The 21562-nt window shown below is 34.5% G+C and overlaps 1 protein-coding gene across 1 annotated transcript; it reads right to left on the bottom strand.

Moving 5' to 3' along the window:
- Positions 1–290: 290 nt before the first annotated feature.
- LOC136824622 (solute carrier family 22 member 15-like) lies at positions 291–21561 on the bottom strand. Its single transcript, XM_067080612.1, has 10 exons — positions 21395–21561; positions 8362–8522; positions 5414–5764; positions 5004–5107; positions 3728–4051; positions 3249–3458; positions 2729–2863; positions 2285–2379; positions 1976–2084; positions 291–1365 (listed from the first exon to the last, which is right to left on the bottom strand). The coding sequence occupies exons 3-10, from the start codon at positions 5708–5710 to the stop codon at positions 1047–1049; spliced, it is 1593 nt and encodes a 530-aa protein (XP_066936713.1). The 5' UTR covers positions 5711–5764; positions 8362–8522; positions 21395–21561; the 3' UTR covers positions 291–1046.
- Position 21562: the final 1 nt, after the last annotated feature.

The raw sequence follows: 21562 nt of genomic DNA, 5'->3' as shown, positions 1-21562 counted from the left end.
TGAAAAAGAAGTGATATAATGAGTAAATAGGAAAATAAATTATCAATACTGTATGACACAAGAATACACGTTTTTTAATATAACAAAGTATATGAGAACATAAGGCTTCGATAAGGAAAATACACTAAAGTAATCTCACTATGCTAAGAATAAGAACGAGGGTGGGGTCGATGCCGTCAAGGAAAGCTTTCAGCTCTCAATAGCTGGAGAAATTTGATTACAAGTACTATGCCTGGAAATCATGTGAAGCAATCGTTCCCAGAAAAAGTAAAAGATAAAAGCCAAAGCACTCTCAGAAGCTCAAAAAAAACTATGTATAAGCAATTATAATCAAATCGAACAAAAATATACAACTCTAAATTTTCCTGCTACAAAAAAAAAGAAAAATAGATATAAAATCGTGTAGACATATTAAAATAATAAAAGTTTTTTTCAGCTAAAAATGTCAAAATGTTGAAATATTTAAATATAAAATAATATTTTATCATCATCCTAATTGTATAAACAGTACCTAAGAAATCATCTGAAATGATTTTTGGACAAACTTTAAATATGCCCCTTTTAAAATCTCTCAGATTCAAATATAAAACTAACAACACGTGAAAAATAAGTCTCTTCAACATCATCTGACACACCTAGATTGATTAGAAAAATAATATACAAAGCATTTAAGAAAAATGTGCATTTTTATAAGAACACAAGACCCGGTATTGTTCGAATAGCAAATCATAAACAATTTTTGGCTCAGTTTTTGACTTTTGTTAACAAGTCAGTTGGTGTTGAAAATCGATATGAATGTATGACATAACGAAAAGGTGAGTACTAGATGACAGGCTACTTTAACTTTTAGTATTTTACTGTTATTGCTAACGCAGTAGCGAGGAAACTATCACTGTCCCTGAAGATCGATTTTGGATAACGTATATCAATCTTATTCTCTTAAATAGAACCGACAAAGATTGAAATATTGTCTCATCTTTTCAACCGATGGATTTCTAGCAAACATTGAACTATGAAGCTATTAGCTTCCTACTTTAGCAAACTTTTCAAGCTTCGATATCTTCTTCGTCTTCTTCTCTGACCAAGGATAATTTCTGTGCATCAGGTCTCTTTTTCCTTTTCGAAGAAGAAGAAGGGAGTCCGAACTTCCCTTGTTCTTGTTTTACATCATTCTCAAGAAATTCCGCTGTCTTTTTATCTTTCGTTTCAGGGAGGAAATGTAAGAAGACGCCCACAAGAACTGAAAGAACGCCCATCAGTACAAATGGCGCCCATACTTTGACTGTTCCTAAACCATCAACCACCCAAGGTGACAACATGGCGCCCAGCCGGCTTGTAATCTGAACAAAACCCATAGCTTCAGTCCTGTATATGTAAAAAGTTTTCATTTTTTTAAGATATCAATTGATGGTAATTGGAGTTACCATTATTATAATTTTATTAAAATTTGACTGACGATTGATTGATTGATTGATTGATTGATTGATTGATTCAGCAAAATGCCCTTATCGCCAGGGCAAAGGTAGTCTGAATCGCAGACCTCTACAAAACCGCAGGTAGTATAGAATATTAAAGAGCACAAATCCGTTAGTGGATGCAATCAGCCTAGGGCAAAGGGAGCGCGTATTTCTGCCTTCGTATTTTGATTGGTTTAGAAACATCGATAAAGGAATAATTTAACGTTTAATGTCTTTTAGAAGTTCTCAAATAATTGAAAAGGGGACGTTTAGGTAGAACCTGTCTTAACGCTATCAGATTCGAAGAAACTTGAGTCAGACAGACAAATCCTGGTTAACTTTCAGAAAGCTTGATTGGATATCCTAGAAATGGTTTGTATGCCCTATTTGGTACAAAAGAGTATTAAATTGAGGATGACTTTGAACGAGCGGGGGTCTTTGTTGTCCTCTAGATTCAAACAGTTGAACTCCTCAACACCTCTAATGCAATCTTTTCTTCTGTTAAGTTTATTTCTCACCTGATTTGCGTAGGGTAAAGCTCAACAGTCCATGTATAAATGACGTCATAAGCAAGTGTGATGAAAAATTTACCAAACAGGCCTAACGTTAATCGCACATTGATCAAATCTGAGAAAAAAGAATTGTAATATTGTAATTTACTTATCAGGCGTTCTACGTATCTGTTCGATCATCTAAAACAAATTGATTTGGTAGGATAAAATAGTGACTAAAATTTCCAAGGCATATCCTGATTCTAGTTCGATTCCAAACTGTAATCTTTGTCCACAGCTCTGTCCGGCTGTAGATATTAGAAGATTGTGACTTACGTTTGTCTTCAGTCTTTTCATCAATAGCGACCACCAAAGCACAACACAATCCACCCAATATCATGGGGATCTGTGTCGTTCTCTTACGACCAAGACTAAAAACCATGGTAAAATTCACAAAGTTATAAATGGTCAAACGTGAATACATACAACAGTTGACTCTCGATCACGTGACTTAAAGATTAAGAAAATCCTGTTCATTCCTTTAAATAACTTAGCTTAGGTACATTAGGGGAAGAAACTTTCGCAAAAGCAATTTCCGCGAAATATTCTGAAAACCTAATTCGCAAAAGTTTAATCTCACAAAAAATATAATTTTCCTAAAAATCAAGTTTTTGTCGTGTAAATTCAATTCTCTAAGAACTGCAAAAGTCTCTCCCACAGCTAGAAGCGCATCCACCGATGTCATCAAAACAAGTTTCTATCAAGAAAAAGATTTCTTACTACATTGAAGCCAAAACAGCGATGACAGCAGCAGGAAATTCTACAAGACTCGACAAAATGAAATCGCGATGGAAATTTCCAGTAAAATCTTTAGCTGATAATGATACTCCATAGTAAACAAGACCATTGACCAACCTTCAAAATTGAAAGAAGAAACAATTCAATTTTTCCACTTTTAACCATACTTAAAAAAAAAATAATAATACAACTTTTCAGTCACGAAGATTAACTCTCTACACTCGAGTTTACCGGGTGATGTACCTTATTATTTCAAATAAACGCCCCGGACGCTTATTAATTTTTTTGGATTTTTGGATTTTAGGAGGGCCGTTTGTTCGAGGGGGTGTTTAAAAGAAGGGGGCGTTTATTCAAAGTAACACGATAAGTGTCGGCTTTATGAAATTCATTAAAAGAGATATTTGTGGATGATATGAATCAGCATTCCCCTTTTTTGTTTTTGAAATTACAATACAAACGTGAATTCTCCTGTTTACTTTTCGGAATTATAATACAAACTCACCAAGCAAACCCGATATTTAGTGATTTCAAACACATTTCTGCTGAACTGAACAACAAGAGAGGGCTGACTTTGTCGTGTAGAGGTTTGGGCGGTGTCAGATAAATCTTTGGTTTAGGTTTGCCATTAATGCGAGCAATCTTATTGATGAGTTTGGTGGCTTCTTGCACCTGGTTGTTGACGTATAACCAGCGCAAAGACTCGGGAAGAAAACTGAAAGAAAGGAAAGAATTTCAATATCTTGTCACTATCCGGAGTATTAATTTCTTGGGCTTTATGTAAAGAAAGAGTGGCCTAAGGCAACGGTGCCGCAAAGCAGTGGCTTTCGATTCGATCCTCCTTAAAATCCGTTCAGTTCAAAGAGAGCTAAGTCAGAAAGAAGACAGGTAAATAATATAGGTAAAAACAATCAAAATACTTCTAAAAGCCCCACTAGTAGAATTGTTAGGCAATCTAAACTTACAAACAAGAAGGCAACTTACAAGATGAAAATGAGCAAAACAAAATAAGGAGCTGTCGAATAAACCATCAACATTTTCCACGTTGGAACACTCATCGCCACAAGACCGAGAATCACCAACCCAATCGTGAAGAAAAACCATAGAATGATACCAGCAAGGGGCCGATAACGCGGTCCTGTCATCTCTGATGTTACAACGAAAAACATGACCACGGTACCTGGCGCTAAGAGGCCGAGTAGGAAGCGGCCGATAGCGAAGACCCAGAAGTTTGGTGAAAACGCACTTAGGAAAGCAATGAGGAGGGAGATGATCGTAGCAGGCTTCATTACTTTACTTCGACCATACCTTGAAAACAAAAGTTATATTTGAACGCTAATAATATTTTTGAAGTAAAAACATATTGCACTCCTGAAACAAGCAAAGAGAACTAATATACGTTCACTATCCAATGAGTTGTATTTGAAATCTGAAACTCAATTATATTTGCCATTTTTTAATGGGAGTTTTTAAGTGGTACGCGGTGGATATAGTACCGGTCTCATTAGGATACCAAATTTCAGAAAAATCGGGTCGAAGATTTTGACTTTCTACAGGGTTTATTTTATGAAGCTTATATCTGTGTAAACCCCTCAAAGGTTTTGAATTGAAAGACACTATTTCAAGCGTTTTTGGATTTTATTGTTAAAGCCAGGGAATTTCCATAGTGTCCTCCCCCCTTAAGGGGGGGGGGGGAACCAATGTTCCAATTTTGAAAGGGTGAGGGGAAAAAATAAAAATTTGAAAAGTAAAGGGGGGGAAAAAAAGAGGGGGGAAAACATCGAAAGTTGGCAAATTTGGTGGGGGGAAGTGTGAAATCACTTCAATTTTATCTCAGCAACAAAGGTCAGTCCACATGATATCATGTGATTAGATCATGATTGAAAGATTAACCAATTTTTCGTTCTATTTTGTCTAGTATTCCTTTTGAAGCAAAATTTTACGTTTGTGTTAGGTTGAAATTTGAGAAATTTATACGGGTATATGGGGGGAACTGATATTTTCAGAATTTTCTGGGGGAAAGCAAAAAAGAGGGGGGAAACTAAAAAACTGAAAAGTCATAGGGGGAAAAAAAGAGGGGGGAGATTTAAAAAAATCAAGAATTTGATGGGGGGAACAAACCCTGGAGGACACTATGATTTCAATCGAACGCAATCAAATCACGAATGTTAAAAGTCCATTAGTTGGAGAGTAAAATAATTGAATTCATAGGCGTGTCCTTATCGTCTATTCCTCTAAAAACACCATAATGCAAACTCACTTATCACCAAGGAACCCCATAGCAACAGCACCAACGGCCATTCCAGCGAAGAACATGGACTTGGAAACATAAATCAAATGCTCACGTTTGCATGATAAATCAAACTGAAAAAAAGAAAGGGATACAATGGTCTTTCTTGCAAAGTGAACATATTGGGTTAAGTTATATAATAATTTGTATAAAATAGTACTGCGTAATCTTTACATAAGTCTTGTCTTACTGCCCATAAAGTATTTGCCCAAATTAACATAAAAGTTTCAAGGCTATGTTGAGATAGACTAACCAACCAAAAACTTACAAAATTTCTTGATATAAAGGCGTATAAAAACTGTACTCTTCTCTTATAAAACTCTGAAACCCGAGGCTCAGATTGTTCTTAGCTTTATCCGGTTAACAGCTTGTATTCTTACCTCAGTTACAACAGAATAAAGGTCTTCTTCCACGTACTCCCACTCTGATCTCAAAAAACTACACCTCGTTTTGTACAGGTCCGTCATTGTGGACGTGATGACTGGCTCTTTTAACGTGCACGTTGTGCTGTTGGCCACACAGTGCCAGCCTGGATTATCAGCCACGAAGTAGATAATGAGTGTTTGGAAAGTCGCTGGAATCGTGATAAGACATAATATACAAATGTACAAGATTTGGAATAATCCAATTTCACCAATGAGGGGGAGAACTTGATCAATGTGAGTGATGATCTCCATCGTAGAGTGGTTTGGGTGGCGTTTGATGTTGTTTTAATGTTTCATGATATTTCACTGTAAGAAAGTAAGAATCGGTGTTAAAGAGTTTGGTATTTGAAACAACAAAAAAGGAACCAATATTTTGCTTCCAAATGTAGAGATGTTATTTATAAAATATCAGATTATAATGCACCTGGTACCAGGTACTAGTTAGTAATCAAAACAACAAGAAAAGATGTAAAGCATTAAAAAATACGGTTCGACGTCTGATCATCTCAACTGCAATTGCATATCTTATAATCTAGACTTTTTATGAAAATACTTCAGACGAAAACTTATGAAAATATATTGAAAACATTTTCTTCATTTATATATCCAAAAATTCAATAATCTCAATTTCACAGCAACACTCCAATTAAAATAGAGGCTCAAATTTCACTTTTATATAAGATAACACTAAACTTCTAAAGTGATATTTCTTCTAAGCTACCAATATCAAAACGAGAATGGAAGAAGTGTTACAAACTTGAACAACTTGAACGAAACTATAATATCATAATAGCAGCAATAGTTGTACTGTTTCAATAAAACTAAGTTCCGTCAGTGGACCACAATGCTCCCTGTTCTAAAGATAATGGCAGATTTCGCAGCTTTGTGGTAACCTATGTAGGTAAAGCAAGCCTAAACCAAGAATCAAGAGTGGTTCTCTTTGTTTCCTTTGTTTCTATTCGTTATAAATGATTAAACTCCTTTACTTCGAGTCACGTTATAACAACAAAACTTGCATACGAGCTCTCACAATATCTTTTTTTGGACAACAATATTACAGAAAATATATGCTGATTCCTGATTGTGCTTGCCAAGTGAGACTATGCCTTGATACAATAACTAGGTTTTTGAAATGTCTTTTAACTACTAAAACTTGTTGTTGCCTTTTAAAAATGTAATCCTTTTATTTTGCTCATGGCTGTTCTAACTTTCTGTTTATAGATGCTTCATTCTATTTGGTATATCAAATTTTTCCACTTGAATGAGTTCAAATTTGGTCAAATAGTATGTTTAGCTTTAAATAACGTTTGCAACAATAAAAGCCTCCATATAGAACTCTCTGAAATCTATAAGAGTCTGTAAAGCTATTTCATATTATAGTTACGAACACAAAAATTTCATGAATGAACTTTATATCATCAGAGAAAATCGATCAAAAACATACGAAATGGTGGAAAATGGATTAGGGTTTTAGATATGTAAAAGTGTTCAACAATAATAAATAGATTTTATATTTTGTCACCAATCTGTTAAACCCTTTGTGTGTGTGGTTTTATGTTACAGAATTCTTTTTTAGTACAAGCCCCTCTTGCTAAGGTCAAACTATGTTTGTTTATAACTATACACATTTCTGAGAATATACTAAATTTAAGAATTAAGAGTCTACAATATGCTGGCTCGAATTTTAGTAATTGCTATCAACTGAAAACCCTAACTATGACACCAAAATACTTAAATTATTTGAGAGGAAAAATCTAAAGGTTTTGAATCCCAATTTGGTAGATTTTATGATTTTGCTATAATGAATCAACAAAAACCAATAAGTGATTTCGATATAATATCCAGTGTTTAAAACTTTTCTTGTAAAAGATCTAACAAATATCTTTCTAACGATGCTCTGACTTGCATTATTTCTAGCCTTGCAATCCTCTCAAAAAACAAACTAATAATTTGAGTTCAGTCTAATTAGAGTCCAATCTTTTTGTACAGTATTAAATGTGTGTATGTGTGTGAGTGTTGATCTTGTGAGTAAGTTTGTTAGTTCTAAAACAAGGAAAATAGAAAAGTTAAACCAAAGTATAAAGAAGTATTGGAAATGTTCATCAAAACTTAAAAGAAAAGTTCTGTTAGCTTTTTCAATTAGCAAACCAGCAGGAGTTTTAGCAAGCTACTGACAAAATACTTAACCTAGGGTTATGACACGAGTAGATATAAAAAGATAGATCAATCAATCCCTCCCTTACGTTTAGTCACCGAAAAAAGGAGGTGTGTCTAACAAATTCTAATTGGTTTTCAATGTTGAATTTAGTAGAAAAAGTATATCGCCAACAAGAATATATGGGTTAAACACATGACGATTAAATTTCTCTACACAAAAAAATTACAGTATTTCATTCAAGGATATACATAATATAAAATTCAAAAGTAGTTAAAAGTGCTTCAAACTCCAATATTGAATATCAGACAGAATATTGCAGTAAAACCACGTTTTTATATAATCTTAGCAAATCATATAATAGCATATCATATACACATTTCTCTCTCTCACTAGTTTCAGTCATTAATTCATTCGTTTATATCGTGCAGTTGAGAGACATAATCCTCTCTTTTTATTGTATTGATGATCATTTTTCTAATCATTAAAAAGTTTCTCAGTTTTTTTAATTACCCTCTCTTTGAAGAGAGTCCGAGCTCCAGACTTATTAATTCGTAGAAAGGGGTTGTATGTTATAAGAATCAAAGAAGCAAATTAAAAATGTAATGATTCCAATATCTAGAAATGTGAATGAAGTATATAAGTAGATTCATTTTGCCTTGATTTGGGAAATACTTTGAATGTGTTTAATTTTTGTTTTCAGTTTGCCAATCAGTTTATAATTTATTACAACAAAATAAGACCTTACCTCTTGCCAACACAGCATTTTCCCTTTAGAAAAGGTTTTGTTATTGATGCAGGTAGGTCTGGTAGGTCATAGAGCTCAATCACAGTCCATGCTGGTTTACATTTCGTCATTATCAAGTCACCTTTCTTAGCTGGACCAGGCTGAACTGTCGTACCATAACCCTGAAAAAGAAATCATTAAATAAGACTATAGACATTTGTTATTATATTAAATCAAACTTAAAAAGCCAAGATTAACTCGATCAAAACGTAAAACACAATTTCTTTAAACAATATTTCGATCTTTACAGATCTTTATCAAGTTGTTGATTGTTATTATAATATGTGGATGATAAAATGATCATGGTAGTAACGATATCAATTTTACATACTATTTTTACATAATCTCAGGGAAAGATCTTTCTTTCATGTTAAGTTAATTGTGCAACAATGACACAGGAATTACACACAGAAGATTCCCTGGTATTCTACAGTCCAAAAGGAGTAGATTTACTTAAAATAACCACATAAAATCTAATTTGAAGGAAATCACAGAGTTTTTTTGCAGAATCTGCATGAATAACTCGTAAATAGGATTCTGTTCAAAAAAGAATGACACATTGGAAAAATGCAATTTTTGTTGATTTTGGATAATGTCTTGTAACTTCTTAGCAAATGTTTCATGAGAGAGGGGAAAATACAGGATTGTGGATTAGGACTCTAGGAATTCACTGGAATTTCTTTTTTATCAAAATGTGTAGTTTTGAGGCTAATATTACCCTTTTTCTATCATTTTTTGAAATAGCCTCAATTAAGCACATATTGAATATCCACATTTGGAACTGGTTCAAAGTTGAAGATCACAGATTGAATTTTTCTAAGATATACTTATGTGAAAGAATTTCAAGTGATAAATGTGAAAAATTGTGGCTCAAACTCGCTGTATTGATATTTTTTTGATTAATTAAAAAAACAATATAGCAAATAAATACTAGTGATGAAAATAATGAATCTGGTGTTCTTGAAAAATTAGTAAAAAATAGAACATATTTGAAGTATTTACTTACTAATTTGTGAAATCATGCGGCTAATATTCACACTTTTTTGAAAAAAGGTCCTTATTTTAAATGGTAGCCACACCCATTCACAAAAGAATTCCAAAGACCTGAATCGTATGAGACTATAGCTTGATGATCAAATTTTCACTTTCTGAATTTTTTAACTGTAGCCACAAAACATCACATTTTATAGGCTTTTTAAAATCATCACTAAAAAAGTTGAATTATGTCATTCTTTTTTGAACACGATCATAGTTATCTCCAAGAGATTTACAGTAGAACTAAATTTAAGGAGGTAGAATGGTATTCTTTACATTACAATAATGCAGCTTTTTAAACTAATTTTTGTGGTTTTGGGTGACTGGGAAAATAAATTGATTAGTTTAATTGGAAGCTGTTTAAAGCAGGGGGGGCACGCAGTTACTACAAGACATGATGTGTAGTAAGTGCTTTTTCAACACTTTTTTTCAGGACCACCACCCTTTGCAGTTACTACACCTTGGTAGTAACTGTTTTCAGAAAAGATTTCCAGGTACCACCCCTGTTTTTGAGTGATATCATCAAAAACTTGCTCGAAATTACCCTAAATTGCGATTATTTTTCAACCTAAAGCCATTTTTGTGCTAGATTTTCTTTTAATTTACTTGGTTAACAGCTGTTGAGAACATTTTAATGATAATTAGTGAAAGCATAATTTCAAAGTTGGGTCTGAGAAAAATTTCAAATTTTTTTTCGTCCATTTATAACAAAAATATTTTTTTTAACAAAGAATTTTTTCACAAAAAAATTCATTTTTTGTAAAAAATTTTGAAAGTTCTTTAAAAAGAATTAAAATATAAGAACTTACTACACCAAAAGTGCTAGTTTTAGTGTTTGGCACCACCCCCAAACAGCAGTTACTACACTGTGTAGTAACTGTTTTCATAACTTCTGAATACAGTACCACCACGGTAGTAAGTGTCATACTGTCTTGTAGTAACTGCGTGCCCCCCCCCTGTTTAAAGGCAGTAATATTTGGTAAAATTCGTAAATTATAGTTGGATTGAATCCATGAGATATTTTCCATGCTTCTGCTTTGGATTTTGGGCACCATGAAATACACTGTTTGAAATTTTTTTCATTTAGTGGTGGCCTTTTAGGACCCTTTTACACCCAGGAACAGAAATTTAGTTTCAGACCCAAAATTTTCAAATCAATCACTGTCCAAGTGCAAGAGTTCTCTATATTATACCATCAGAAGACAAAGCTATTTCCGAGATGAAAAGGAAAACACTTCCAAGAGTTTGAGATTAGTTCTACTAAATATTTCTGGCATAAAAACTCAAACTGAAATTGTGAAGATTACTTCAAGAGGTCAAAAAGAACCTAACTTATTTGCTACAAAACTTATTTGTGAATGCACATTTTTAATAGAAAGTGTCCTGCACAAACTACTTGATGGACTTACATTACAATTAAAGGAATAGAGGGCCTTCTTTTAATTCTTTAATGAAATCTGAGGCCAATAGAAGAACTTAACGAAGAACTCAATATCTAGAAAGACAATTTTACCATTGTTAAGAATTGACAAAAGTACTTCAACAGACTAAAAATCATAAATGATGTGGTCTTGACGAAATGCCAGCCAAAGTATGGAAACAATCTGAATTTCAAAGTCATCTTGTTGATTTTTGCAACCAGGTGAAAGGATGGCTGCTTTCATATGAATTAACTACCACATGAAACAGTCAACTACATTATGATGTTATGCAAAGACACTCGATCTCTAGTAAGATCTCCAGACAGAGATACATCTATCTTCGACATCACAGCATGAGTACTCACTCAAGGCAACACATATTGGTCCCTTGGTCCCTTTTATCTTCATCATCTGCTTTGATTATGTATTGAGAAAATCTATCCATTGACAAGAAGCTAGACCTTAGTTTCACCCTCCATAAAGAGGCTACAGCCTAAAAGATCACCAATGCGGACTACACTGATAATCTAGCCCTTTTGACACCTATTTTCTCATCCCCACTGAATTTTCTTTTTTAAATTTTGACTTGAAAACAAAATAATTGAAATCCCTTGCCATAAAAACCATGGGAATATCTATCCCCAGTGTGCTTAACAGTCCATTATTTTTATCCCTACTGGCTAAAAGAATCCTACCGAGTCTGTGATAAGGGGGTGTAATAAAGGAAAAAGCAAGTAATGAGACAGAGATGTAATGTGTATTCTCTTCATTGTGGGACAGGGAGGCAGGAGAGCTGAAATTTCACTATAATATATGTTAAAAAGGGACCGGATTTCCACGGTGGCGCCTAGAAGTTTAACGCGGCCTTTTAGCACCTAAAGCATGTGCTTGCAATGAATAATAAGGTCGGAGAAACCAGGTCTACCAAAAATTTCATTCAAGGTTTGTTTGGATCATTTTAAAGAGCCGGTGTTGACTTTGAAGGAAGGGTGTCGGTATTAGACGATTTTACGGTAGGTCCAAAAATTAATCAAACCTAATCGAATACTCAGAATTTTTTATGTAATAGGAGTTCGATTAGTTTGGTCAGTAAAAAGTTTGATAAGTTTGATGATACTAAAAATCCTCATATCTCCCCTCACTTTATCATGGCAGGCGATTGCCATTTCAATAGTTCCTGGACTTATTGTACCCGGATATTTGTCTATCTGGAATAATCTCAAAGTCTTGAAAGTGACAGTTTTCAGTATTTTGCTGAAAAAGTCTGTAGCCCCTCTATTGCGATTTCGCCCGTGACTGCGACGTGAAATACTATGCCCAAACAAACTGCCTTGGTATTAGAAGGATACAGAAAGTGTGTAATCCGTAATTGGAAGTAATTTCCAGATTTACATTCAGAATTTGCCTTTGAAAATAATTTAAAATATGGTGACGGAGCGATAGAAACTTGTCAAACAAAATTGGTTATCAAACTGATCGAACCGCAACCCATTATTCGAACTTAATCGAACACTCACAATTTTTAAAAAAATTTTAGAGTTGGTTTAATTTTTTAAATTGAGCTTTAATTATTTGATGGAGTTCGATTAGTATGATTGGTTTGACAAAATAGTTAGATTGATCGGGTCTAGTGGGTCTGGTTTAATAAGAAGGTTTGGACTTTGCGAACATGAGACTCGTTTGTGCATAACCTCTTTTAAAATTGATTATAGTACACACAATTACTAATTGATTATTATTAATTACAAAAATTAATGATAAAGAATTAATCATCAGAATATGTAAATGGCCTAATTTAACTTGAGTCCCAGGAGTGCGATTTGACTTTTCAGACAAAGGATTTTCGTCCATTTTATACTTAGCCACAACTCATTCATGTCTTTAGGTTTTTTGGATTTTCTTTGGATTCAATTTTCTTCTCTTCTTTAAAAAAGGTAGTAACGTCCAGGACGCCATTATGCATTTAAGCCCATTCTAATTTGCCGGAACCCAATTTCAACCTCATTGTAACACGCCCGGAAAAGTACTATATACCGAGTTAAAATTCTGGAAATGATTGTCTGTGTTTGTAATAAGTAACTACGGAGATATAATACTACCCATATCAATTCAGCCCAAATCAAACCTTTTCGTGCGCTAAATTGGGAATTTTATTTTATATTGGAACATTATTTATGTGGATTTATTGTCCCAACATATTTTTTAGAAATACTGTAAAACATATCTTTTAAAGAAATACTATATTGGGACAATAAATCCATATATTGTATTCCGCCTTCTTTAAAAACATTCAAAAGGGTATTTTTCTAAAGAAGGCAGAATATTAGGTGGGGGCAATAAATCCATACAGTGTATTCTGCGTTTTTTAGAAACATTTGAAAGCATATTTTTTAAAGAAGGCGGAATACAATGTTGGGGCAATAAATCCATATAGAGTGAATCAACATAAGAAAAACGTTGAGGACGAAAAGTGGGATTTATCTGGTATTATGAATCATGCGAGGATATGTAAAGAGGGACTGAAATGGGATGATGTCTCTCATTAAAAGAGAGGAAAATAAATTTGATAGGAAGGTGCGAGAAGCATTGGAGATCCAGTTCCGTGAAACGGCGCCACATATTGAACATGGTCTAAATCTAGACGATGGTCAGTATGTGATGTATAGGTTCTGGAAACCAATGCTTTCGAATATCAGGTTGAGGTCATTGCATTGATGTCATCTGACGTCAAAACAATAACCTTAACTGAACGTTTGTAAACCTAGTAATGAAGACCTCCACTAAGGAGGTCGAAATATGTTTAAAATAAAATTTATATGAAGAATGACCACTTGAACATACATAAATGATTAAAAACATTCTCATCTGAAATATGACAATTCAAGAATTGAAATCCATATAGTGTATTCTGCCTTCTTAAGAAACATTCCAAAGCGCAGAATACACTATGTAGATTCTTTACCCCACCATAGTTTTCTGCCTTCATTAATCATTATAAAAATTCGAAAGTGTTTTTTTTAAAGAAAGTGGAATACTATGTTGGGGCAATAAATCCATATAGTGTCTTTTGCCTTCTTTCAAAAGCATATCAATCTTAAAGGCGGAATACACCATGTGGATTTATTGTCCCAACATATTATTCCTTCTTTCTAGAAATTTGGAAAAAGCAAGGAAAATTGAGACTAGAAATTTCTCGTTGCTATATATACTTTTACTTGAGTCCCGAATTCAACCTTTTCGCAGGTCAATTCGGGACCGTCCTGAAACGTTTAATTAAAAAATGTGCTATATATAATTAGCTTGTATAAATAAAGATCTGCCCCAAACTTCCCTGATTTTCAAATTCAAGCCGCCATATTCTTCTTTTAGTGACTCAGATATTAGAAATGTATTACATGTACTTTTACTTGAGTCTCAAATCCAATATTTTTGTAATGTAAATCGGATCTAAAAATTTCTCGTTGCTATATCCAGGCAATGTCAATTGAGCTGTTCGATTACCGAACTAATCAAACTCAATTGAACTAAATCCAACGATAGTTGTCCGATTACCGAACCAAATCAAACAGTCATTGCACCGAGAAACTCAGGTAAAGTTTAATTAGGGGTCACTCACATATCGATTCTTCCCACAACTAACGTCAAATTGACGTGAAGGGGTGGGGGGTTAGGAGTCTGTGACGCTAAGAAATTTCACCATAAATATCGATTTTTGAGACGTTTATTCTGTCACAAATGTTACTTTCCATATTTCTTTTCCTTTGTTTGCTTTGCTATTTTAATAGAACAATTTTAACCAAAACAAACAGTCTGATGTTTATGTCACGTGTTCCTTTTGTTTAGAAGTCTGCGCGGCCCTTAAATTTCGCCGATGGTCGGTCTTTTTTTTGTGAAATAACGCTATTCTGTTGATTATGGTTACAGAGATAAATAATTCCAGCAACTTTCCAAAAAAAAGTTATCTCTATTATTTTTAAAATTTAAACAGAGCAAGCCGTAGCGAAGTTAAAGATGGCTGACGAAACAACGATGAAAGTGAAGGAGAGAGTTTCATCGATTTTTGTTCGATTTACAATTTTCGTTCACAAATCATTCTTGGCGCGCATGAACAACTCTTTTCTGCTAATCCAATGATTGTTGAGGATCGTTTAGGCTAGAGCTGTTGCACTAGCAATAACTGGAACCATTTGAGCTACAAAAACACTGATTGAACTTAATCGAACTGCGATAAGTAATGGAACTTTAATCGAACTGAAGATTTTCTGGTAAAGTTCGATTGCTGTTTGATAAGGTTCGGTAATCGAATTCAAATGAATGACCTGGCTGGTCATTAAAATACATTATCTAACACAGTTAAATCAAAACAAAAATGGTAGAGTAGAGCTGCAAACGAAGCTGTGTAGTTCATTTGTTTTAAAATTTTGTTGCTTTGAATGGTCAGGCATTTGATGGCTATGCAAGTTTCCCTCCATGATACAAGTTTCACTTTTCCCTCCACTCACTGATGCAAGTTACCCGACTTAACGGTTCAACCTTTTTGTAGGCCAATTCTCTAATTCTCTAGTCCAGTCATTTTGAATAAAAACAAAAGTTAAAAAGGGCGCTCTATCAGTGAAAGTTATCATGACATGTTATGACAGAAAGTATGATTGATAAATTTGGTGGAGTTATCAAAACAAATTTGTTGTCAAAGAGATTTAACAGTAAGTGAAAATACAGGCCAGATATCAACAAGTCCCATGTTCCCGCCCATGTTGCGTACACTCGTCCCAAGTTGGAGCAGTTGACGGTAAATTCAGGAAGGAAAAGTTTTCTAGCACAAATTCTTTTTCCAACTTCAAGAGAATTTATTCAGCTTTCTTTTGCAAAAGAAATTATCAAGATATGTCTTTTCGTTCTTTCAAAATTTAAAAATGAGTACTCACGGTTGCGCTTTTTCAAACTTCTTGTTCACAGCACAGGAAATTCTTTTACCAGGGGTTACTAAAATCAAAAGCGCTGCCCATCGGAGACAGCTATCGGCTTGAATTTTTTTGCATTTTCCCTGTAATAGTTTAGCTTTTGAAACGTACCACGTTGGCTGACTAGAGCGTTTTACTTTTTTCAGGAAGTTAAAATAAGCACTTAAACTGCAAATATTTCCTTTAAATTTACAATGGGTCATTCCAGAAAATTTTTGTTACCCCCCGTCGGACGACGTGCATTTTTTAATTTTTTCTAGCCTCAGATATAATTTCTCTTTTCCAGTGGTGGTCGGAAATTCCGATAAAAATTCATGTACTTTTGCAAAATGCATCGGAAATTCCACTCTTTTTTTGCCTTTTTTCACTCAATTGCCTTGGAAATTCATACATTTTCTTCTCTCGCCTTGGAAATTTCGAATTTTAGTGAAAACTTTTACCCTCAGAAATCCTGTGTCGTCCGCCCTCCTGTTACAGACAAATTCTGGAGTGGCCCAATATTTTTCAACCAACGTTATTATTTTAACAAGATAAATGTTTTTTCTTTCCAAATCTGAAAAAATCTTTAATCAAATAGATTCGGGTGGAAAGCGCTAAGGGAAAGTTTATGATATGGTGACCCCCGTCTGTAGCTTGCGCTACGGAAAAACCCACTTGCCCCAAACTTCTCGCAAGGATTTTTTTTGTGAAACACTTTCGATTTCAGTGCCGTCCAGTTTTCAGAAGGCGGCGTAGCTGCCCCGAGATGATTTTTGATTTTTAAAATGCTGCCCCTGAGATAGTGCTGTGCGCCGAAGGCGCAAAAAGGGCGCTGCAGACGCGAAATTTTTAGGGGTATTTTATGCGAAATTTATTATCTTTGTTTTGGTACCGCGATTGAGATGTTCAATAGTGTCAAAGGCGTTATTTTTCAGGACAGAAGGCCGCGTTTTGTTAAAAAGGGTGGTCGATTGTGCATAAACTTTTAATTTCGGCCGCTGTAATCTTGTCAAAATCATTTTCGGAAAAGTTCAGAAGAAAAGATGGCGGACGTTGGCGTAGGGAGGTCATCTCGCGAGTATTTTTGGCGCGAAAAAAAAAAGGAAAGAAAAAAGAGTCTTCGAGTGACTTTATTGACCCATAACTTACCCAATACTTTGAGTTTTACATCCGAACTCTTTTCCAAATGGTAGAGAATTTATCAGAGATGAGAATAAAAAAAAATCACTTCGATATCTTTTTTTCTATGGAATACATTCATTTCCCCATAACGTGTCGCCATCTTGAGAAAGAAAATGTCAAGGCACCAAAAATTTTTTTGATTGAGATGTAAACAAACGGCCGTCGCTATTGAAGCGATGGTCCGTTCGTTCTCATTTTTTTTTTACTGAACACGGAAAGTTTTAAGCTTTCTTTTCAAGTCTGCTGATGCATGGTTTAGTTGGAAGGTGACAGAGAAAAGTCAAAGTAAAGAAGATTTTTAAGATTTTTTATACTTTTCTTTAACTTTTCACATTATCAGCAGGCATCAAAAGAATCCTTAAAGCTTAGGCTTTCTGTTGGTAACATTTGTTTTTTTTTCAAATGAATTGCTTTAATAGCGATTGCTATTCAAAACGTGATGGTTGAGAAGTTTTTAACCTTGCCCCAGCAGACCGCGTGTGTGTGACGTCATCTTTGTAGTCTGCTTCTGCCCCCCATTTTGGAATATTTTGGTGCGCACAGCACTTTCGATTTGGCTTGGAAGAGGTTGGATGCATTTTGACCAAAACAGTGAATTCTTCACAATCTATTTTTCTTATATCTTTTGAAGTACTTTTTCATTTCTCAAAGGTGACCCCTAATTTTTTTTCTTATGCTTAGGCTGATGGAATTTAATGTTATGTTTACCGTAAGCCGCCCGCATGTTCAAAAACCTGCCGCATCAAGTTGTCATTATTTGCCATTTTCTCGAAAAGTTGTCATTATTTTTCCTCCCACTTGAGCAGAGAACAAAAATTTTCGAAGTTGATATCAAAACAAACGGCCCGTGGCTTTTTTAGATTGTTAACAACCCGAACGGCCCTCTAGTAGTCTTTACCATGTGAATTTAATTTTGTCATATTGTGGATATATATATAGTATGAAAAAATAAAATGTTTTCTCCTGTCAGAACTACAAACAACAAATTCTCTAGGGGGAAGAAAAAGATTTATCTCTTTAAGCTCGTACAAACGGGAACCAAAAGAATCAATAAAAACACGAGGATTGTGTATCTATAAGGAAAACGAAAAATCAGGTAAAAATAAATGTTTATGGGAAAATAATGAATAATGAATAATGAAAACTTGGCCGCATCGAATTCTGAAAATTGTCATTACGGTAAACATATCATTAATTTCCATCAGCCTTAGGGCTATCAAATGAGCCTACTTTTGTTTCTTCTGATTAAGTTTGAAAATTTGACTAACTCCCCTAGTTGGCGGTGGTTTGTAGATTGCACTTTCTATCCATAGACCTTTTCGCCTTTCCGTCCGCCATCTTGAATTGTATGCAAAAATACAGGAACGAAAATGCCGTGGTTGGATTTAGTTGGAATGTATGCAAAACATATGCAAGTTTACAAAAAGATTAAAAAGACAACAAGGCATCTTATAAATGAATATTATAATCATTAGAACAATAAAAGATGGAATTTCTTAATCCAAAAGGAAATATTTACAGAACAACAAAAGCCTTTTAGGAATTTGTTCTTAAAGACATAGCATATTCTGTTTTCATGCCATTAAGAAATTCCACCAAGACGGAGTACACACATCAAACTTTCAAAACACGCAAACTGAAAGCAGTAATTATGACGTGACACTTTCTCAATGTTTTGATTTGATCATTTGGCGGCTCTATTCCCATGAGAATAATTTGCCGTCAGCCGAATAAGGATTGTTTTTTACCTTCGCGGGTGATTTTTCAGTTTGAGTTTCTGTCTAATGTTATGGTCTTTTGAAGTGCTTGTTCTAAGAGATGAGTGAATATAATTGTTTTTAGTTTTCAAGAGAAGCAAATTTAATCTTTCTTCTACAAGATTACACTTTAATATAATGCCAATTATGCATGTAAGTTTTTAATTCATACTTTCTTTTTGCATATGTTTTGCATACTTTCTAAGGGAATTTCTCCACGGCAATTTGGCCACCATAATTTTTGCATACAATTCAATATGGCGGATGGAAAGGCGAAAAGGTCTATGGTAAGAAGCATTTCTGCCCCTGCCCTTTGGAAAAGGAAAGATGCTGCCCCCGATCTCAACGAAATCTGCCATGATCTGAAAACTGGCCTGGAGTGACTCTGGAGTGCTGTGACAGTATAGACCTAACTCTTCACACAAAAATTACGGGAAACGCATGTTTGGACTTTGTACCCATTTGTATTCATTTGAATCTGGTTGTTTTCCCTCAATGCTTAAACTCTCGAAAGTTATTCCCGTTTTCAAAAACAAAGGCTCTCCACTTGAAATATCCAATTATCGCCCTATATCTCTTCTTTCCAACATAGAGAAAATTCTTGAGAAACTTATGTACTCTCGTCTTATTACTTTCTTAGATTCTCATCGAGTATTTTTTGAGCGCCAGTTTGGTTTTCGTAGATCTCACTCAACCATCCATACCTACTTACTATTGTTGAACGTATTCGGAAATCTCTTGATGATGGTAACTTTGTGTGTGGTGTTTTTGTTGATTTGCAAAAGGCTTTTGACACTGTTGATCATTCTATTCTAATTTCAAAACTGGACCATTATGGGGTTAGAGGAAAGGCTAATGACTGGTTCAGATCATATTTATCTAACAGATCCCAGTTTGTTTCTATTTCATCCAATAAATCTTCTATTAAAATAATCCCTCATGTGTTCCACAAGGCTCTGTTCTAGGACCTCTCTTATTTTTAATCTATATTAATGATCTTCACAATGCAATCTTTTCAAGTGAAACTTTTCATTTCGCCGATGATACCCATATTTTACATTTTAATGATGATCTTCTTTCCCTTTGCAACAGAGTCAATCGTGACCCTAAGATCCCTCCAAACTTGGCTCAAAGCCAATAAAATATCCCTTAACGCTGGAAAAACTGAATTTTTAATTTTCAGACACTGTCGAAAAATTCTTCCTTTTGTTCCTTTTCTTAAAATTGGAGGTAAGAAAATTTTTCAAAGTTTAAATATCAAATATCTTGGCGTTTTGATTGACATGCACCTCAACTGGAAAGCCCACACTAATCTTTATCAGCTAAACTTGCCAGAGCAAATGTAGTATAATCTAAGCTCAGGCACTATGTTTCAACAAAAACCTTAGTTAACATTTATTATGCTCTTTTTCATTCTCATCTTCAGTATGGTTGCCAACTCTGGGGTCTTACTGACAATACCACCTCCAAGCCTATATTTATCCTTCAAAAGAAAGCCTTACGTCTTATTACTTTTAACAACTCTCGATGCCCTTCTTCTCCACTCTTTTCTGATCTCAAAATTCTCAAGATTTTTGACCTTGTCAAATGCCTTAATATATCTTTTGTCCACAGATTCCTAAATAACAAATTACACTTTGACCTTCTGGTTTTTTAACTTTATTCAGCTCGATGCTGAAGACGAAAACACTCAAAGTACCAGAGGAGCATGTTTGAAACTACTTTTTGTTCCCCGGGTTCACACCATTACCTTTGGGAACAAATCTTTCTCTAAGTTTTGCATAACACATTGGGACAGCAGTGCAGCGATCTTATCCAAATATTACCCTGAGCTCATCTGATTTCAGTTTTTGTTAAATCTCTCGCCCTTACTCACNATAGAAGATCTTTCAAATTCAGTATGTGAATAGAGCAGTAAAAAATACAACTTTTCTATTTTTCCTTTTTTTTGCAAAAGTTCTAGGAATGAAAATAAAGGGATAATGATAATTGAATACTATCCATTGATGATCCGCGGCACTATCGTAAAGCTAGAATCGCTTCGCGTAGTCTTCGCTTGAGAAAATGATTGACAGATTGAAGTTTTTCATCCCCGCAGTGCGCGCCGCGCGGGAGCTCGGGCGCTCTGCGTGCGTTCTCGGCTCAATCTCTTGGACCGCGCTAAAAATGGTAGACTGAGCTGTGATAGATCATTTCGATGGAAGTTGTTGGAATGTTTACAAGGGTCAAGGCTCTTGACAGAAAATCGTTTGTTTTTTTGTCAATGATGACAGTGCGGTTATTAATTTTGTTAGATCTGACAAATTGATGTTTGTAAGTGCACTTTATAGTTTTGATTCCCATTGAAGAATCATATTCTGGTTTTCATGTTATTAGATGCTGTTTTAGAGCTTTAGGTCTACACTGTGTGAAGAGGTTACAAGATGGCAGGAGGTTTTTGCACACAAATCTTCAAAAAATGGAGCTTCAAAATGAAATATCTGGAAAACTACTATAGGTTTAAAGATGAGACCCCCCTTTTTTTTCTGAGGATAAGGGCTTTTCATTAAACTTGGTTTGACATTTTGCAAATGACAAATGAGTTTTGAAATTTTGACTGACCACCCTACTGTGTAACAGTCAACAGTTGATAGAATTAAAAAAACATGTTCTTACTTACATTCTGAACATTGTAAGAATATTTGTATACAAAGGAGAACAGTTGACAATAAATAGTTAAATTGAATTTTGAAACCTAATCTTTGATAAATAAAAGAACTTTAAAAAAATTTTTTCCCCTTTTTCGCCGCCATCTTTGATGTTGTTCTTTTAAGACGCTCACGAGCTA

The sequence above is a fragment of the Clytia hemisphaerica genome, unplaced genomic scaffold (genome assembly GCF_902728285.1).
Source record: "Clytia hemisphaerica strain Z4C2 unplaced genomic scaffold, Clytia hemisphaerica genome assembly, whole genome shotgun sequence".
NCBI lineage: Eukaryota > Metazoa > Cnidaria > Hydrozoa > Leptothecata > Clytiidae > Clytia > Clytia hemisphaerica.
The sequence above is the reverse complement of the archived record's forward strand: the minus strand, read 5'-3'. Positions and strand labels throughout refer to the sequence as shown.

What these genes read in the sequence shown, in the direction of transcription:
- LOC136824622 (XM_067080612.1), bottom strand. Translation starts at nt 5,710, where the DNA reads ATGGAGATCATCACTCACATTGATCAAGTTCTCCCCCTCATTGGTGAA. An exon ending in GTTTTGCTCATTTTCATCTT is followed by an intron (nt 3,459 to 3,727) that starts GTAAGTTGCCTT and finishes CCTTTCTTTCAG; the next exon opens with TTTTCTTCCCGAGTCTTTGC. An exon ending in TGAAAAGACTGAAGACAAAC is followed by an intron (nt 2,085 to 2,284) that starts GTAAGTCACAAT and finishes CTTTTTTCTCAG; the next exon opens with ATTTGATCAATGTGCGATTA.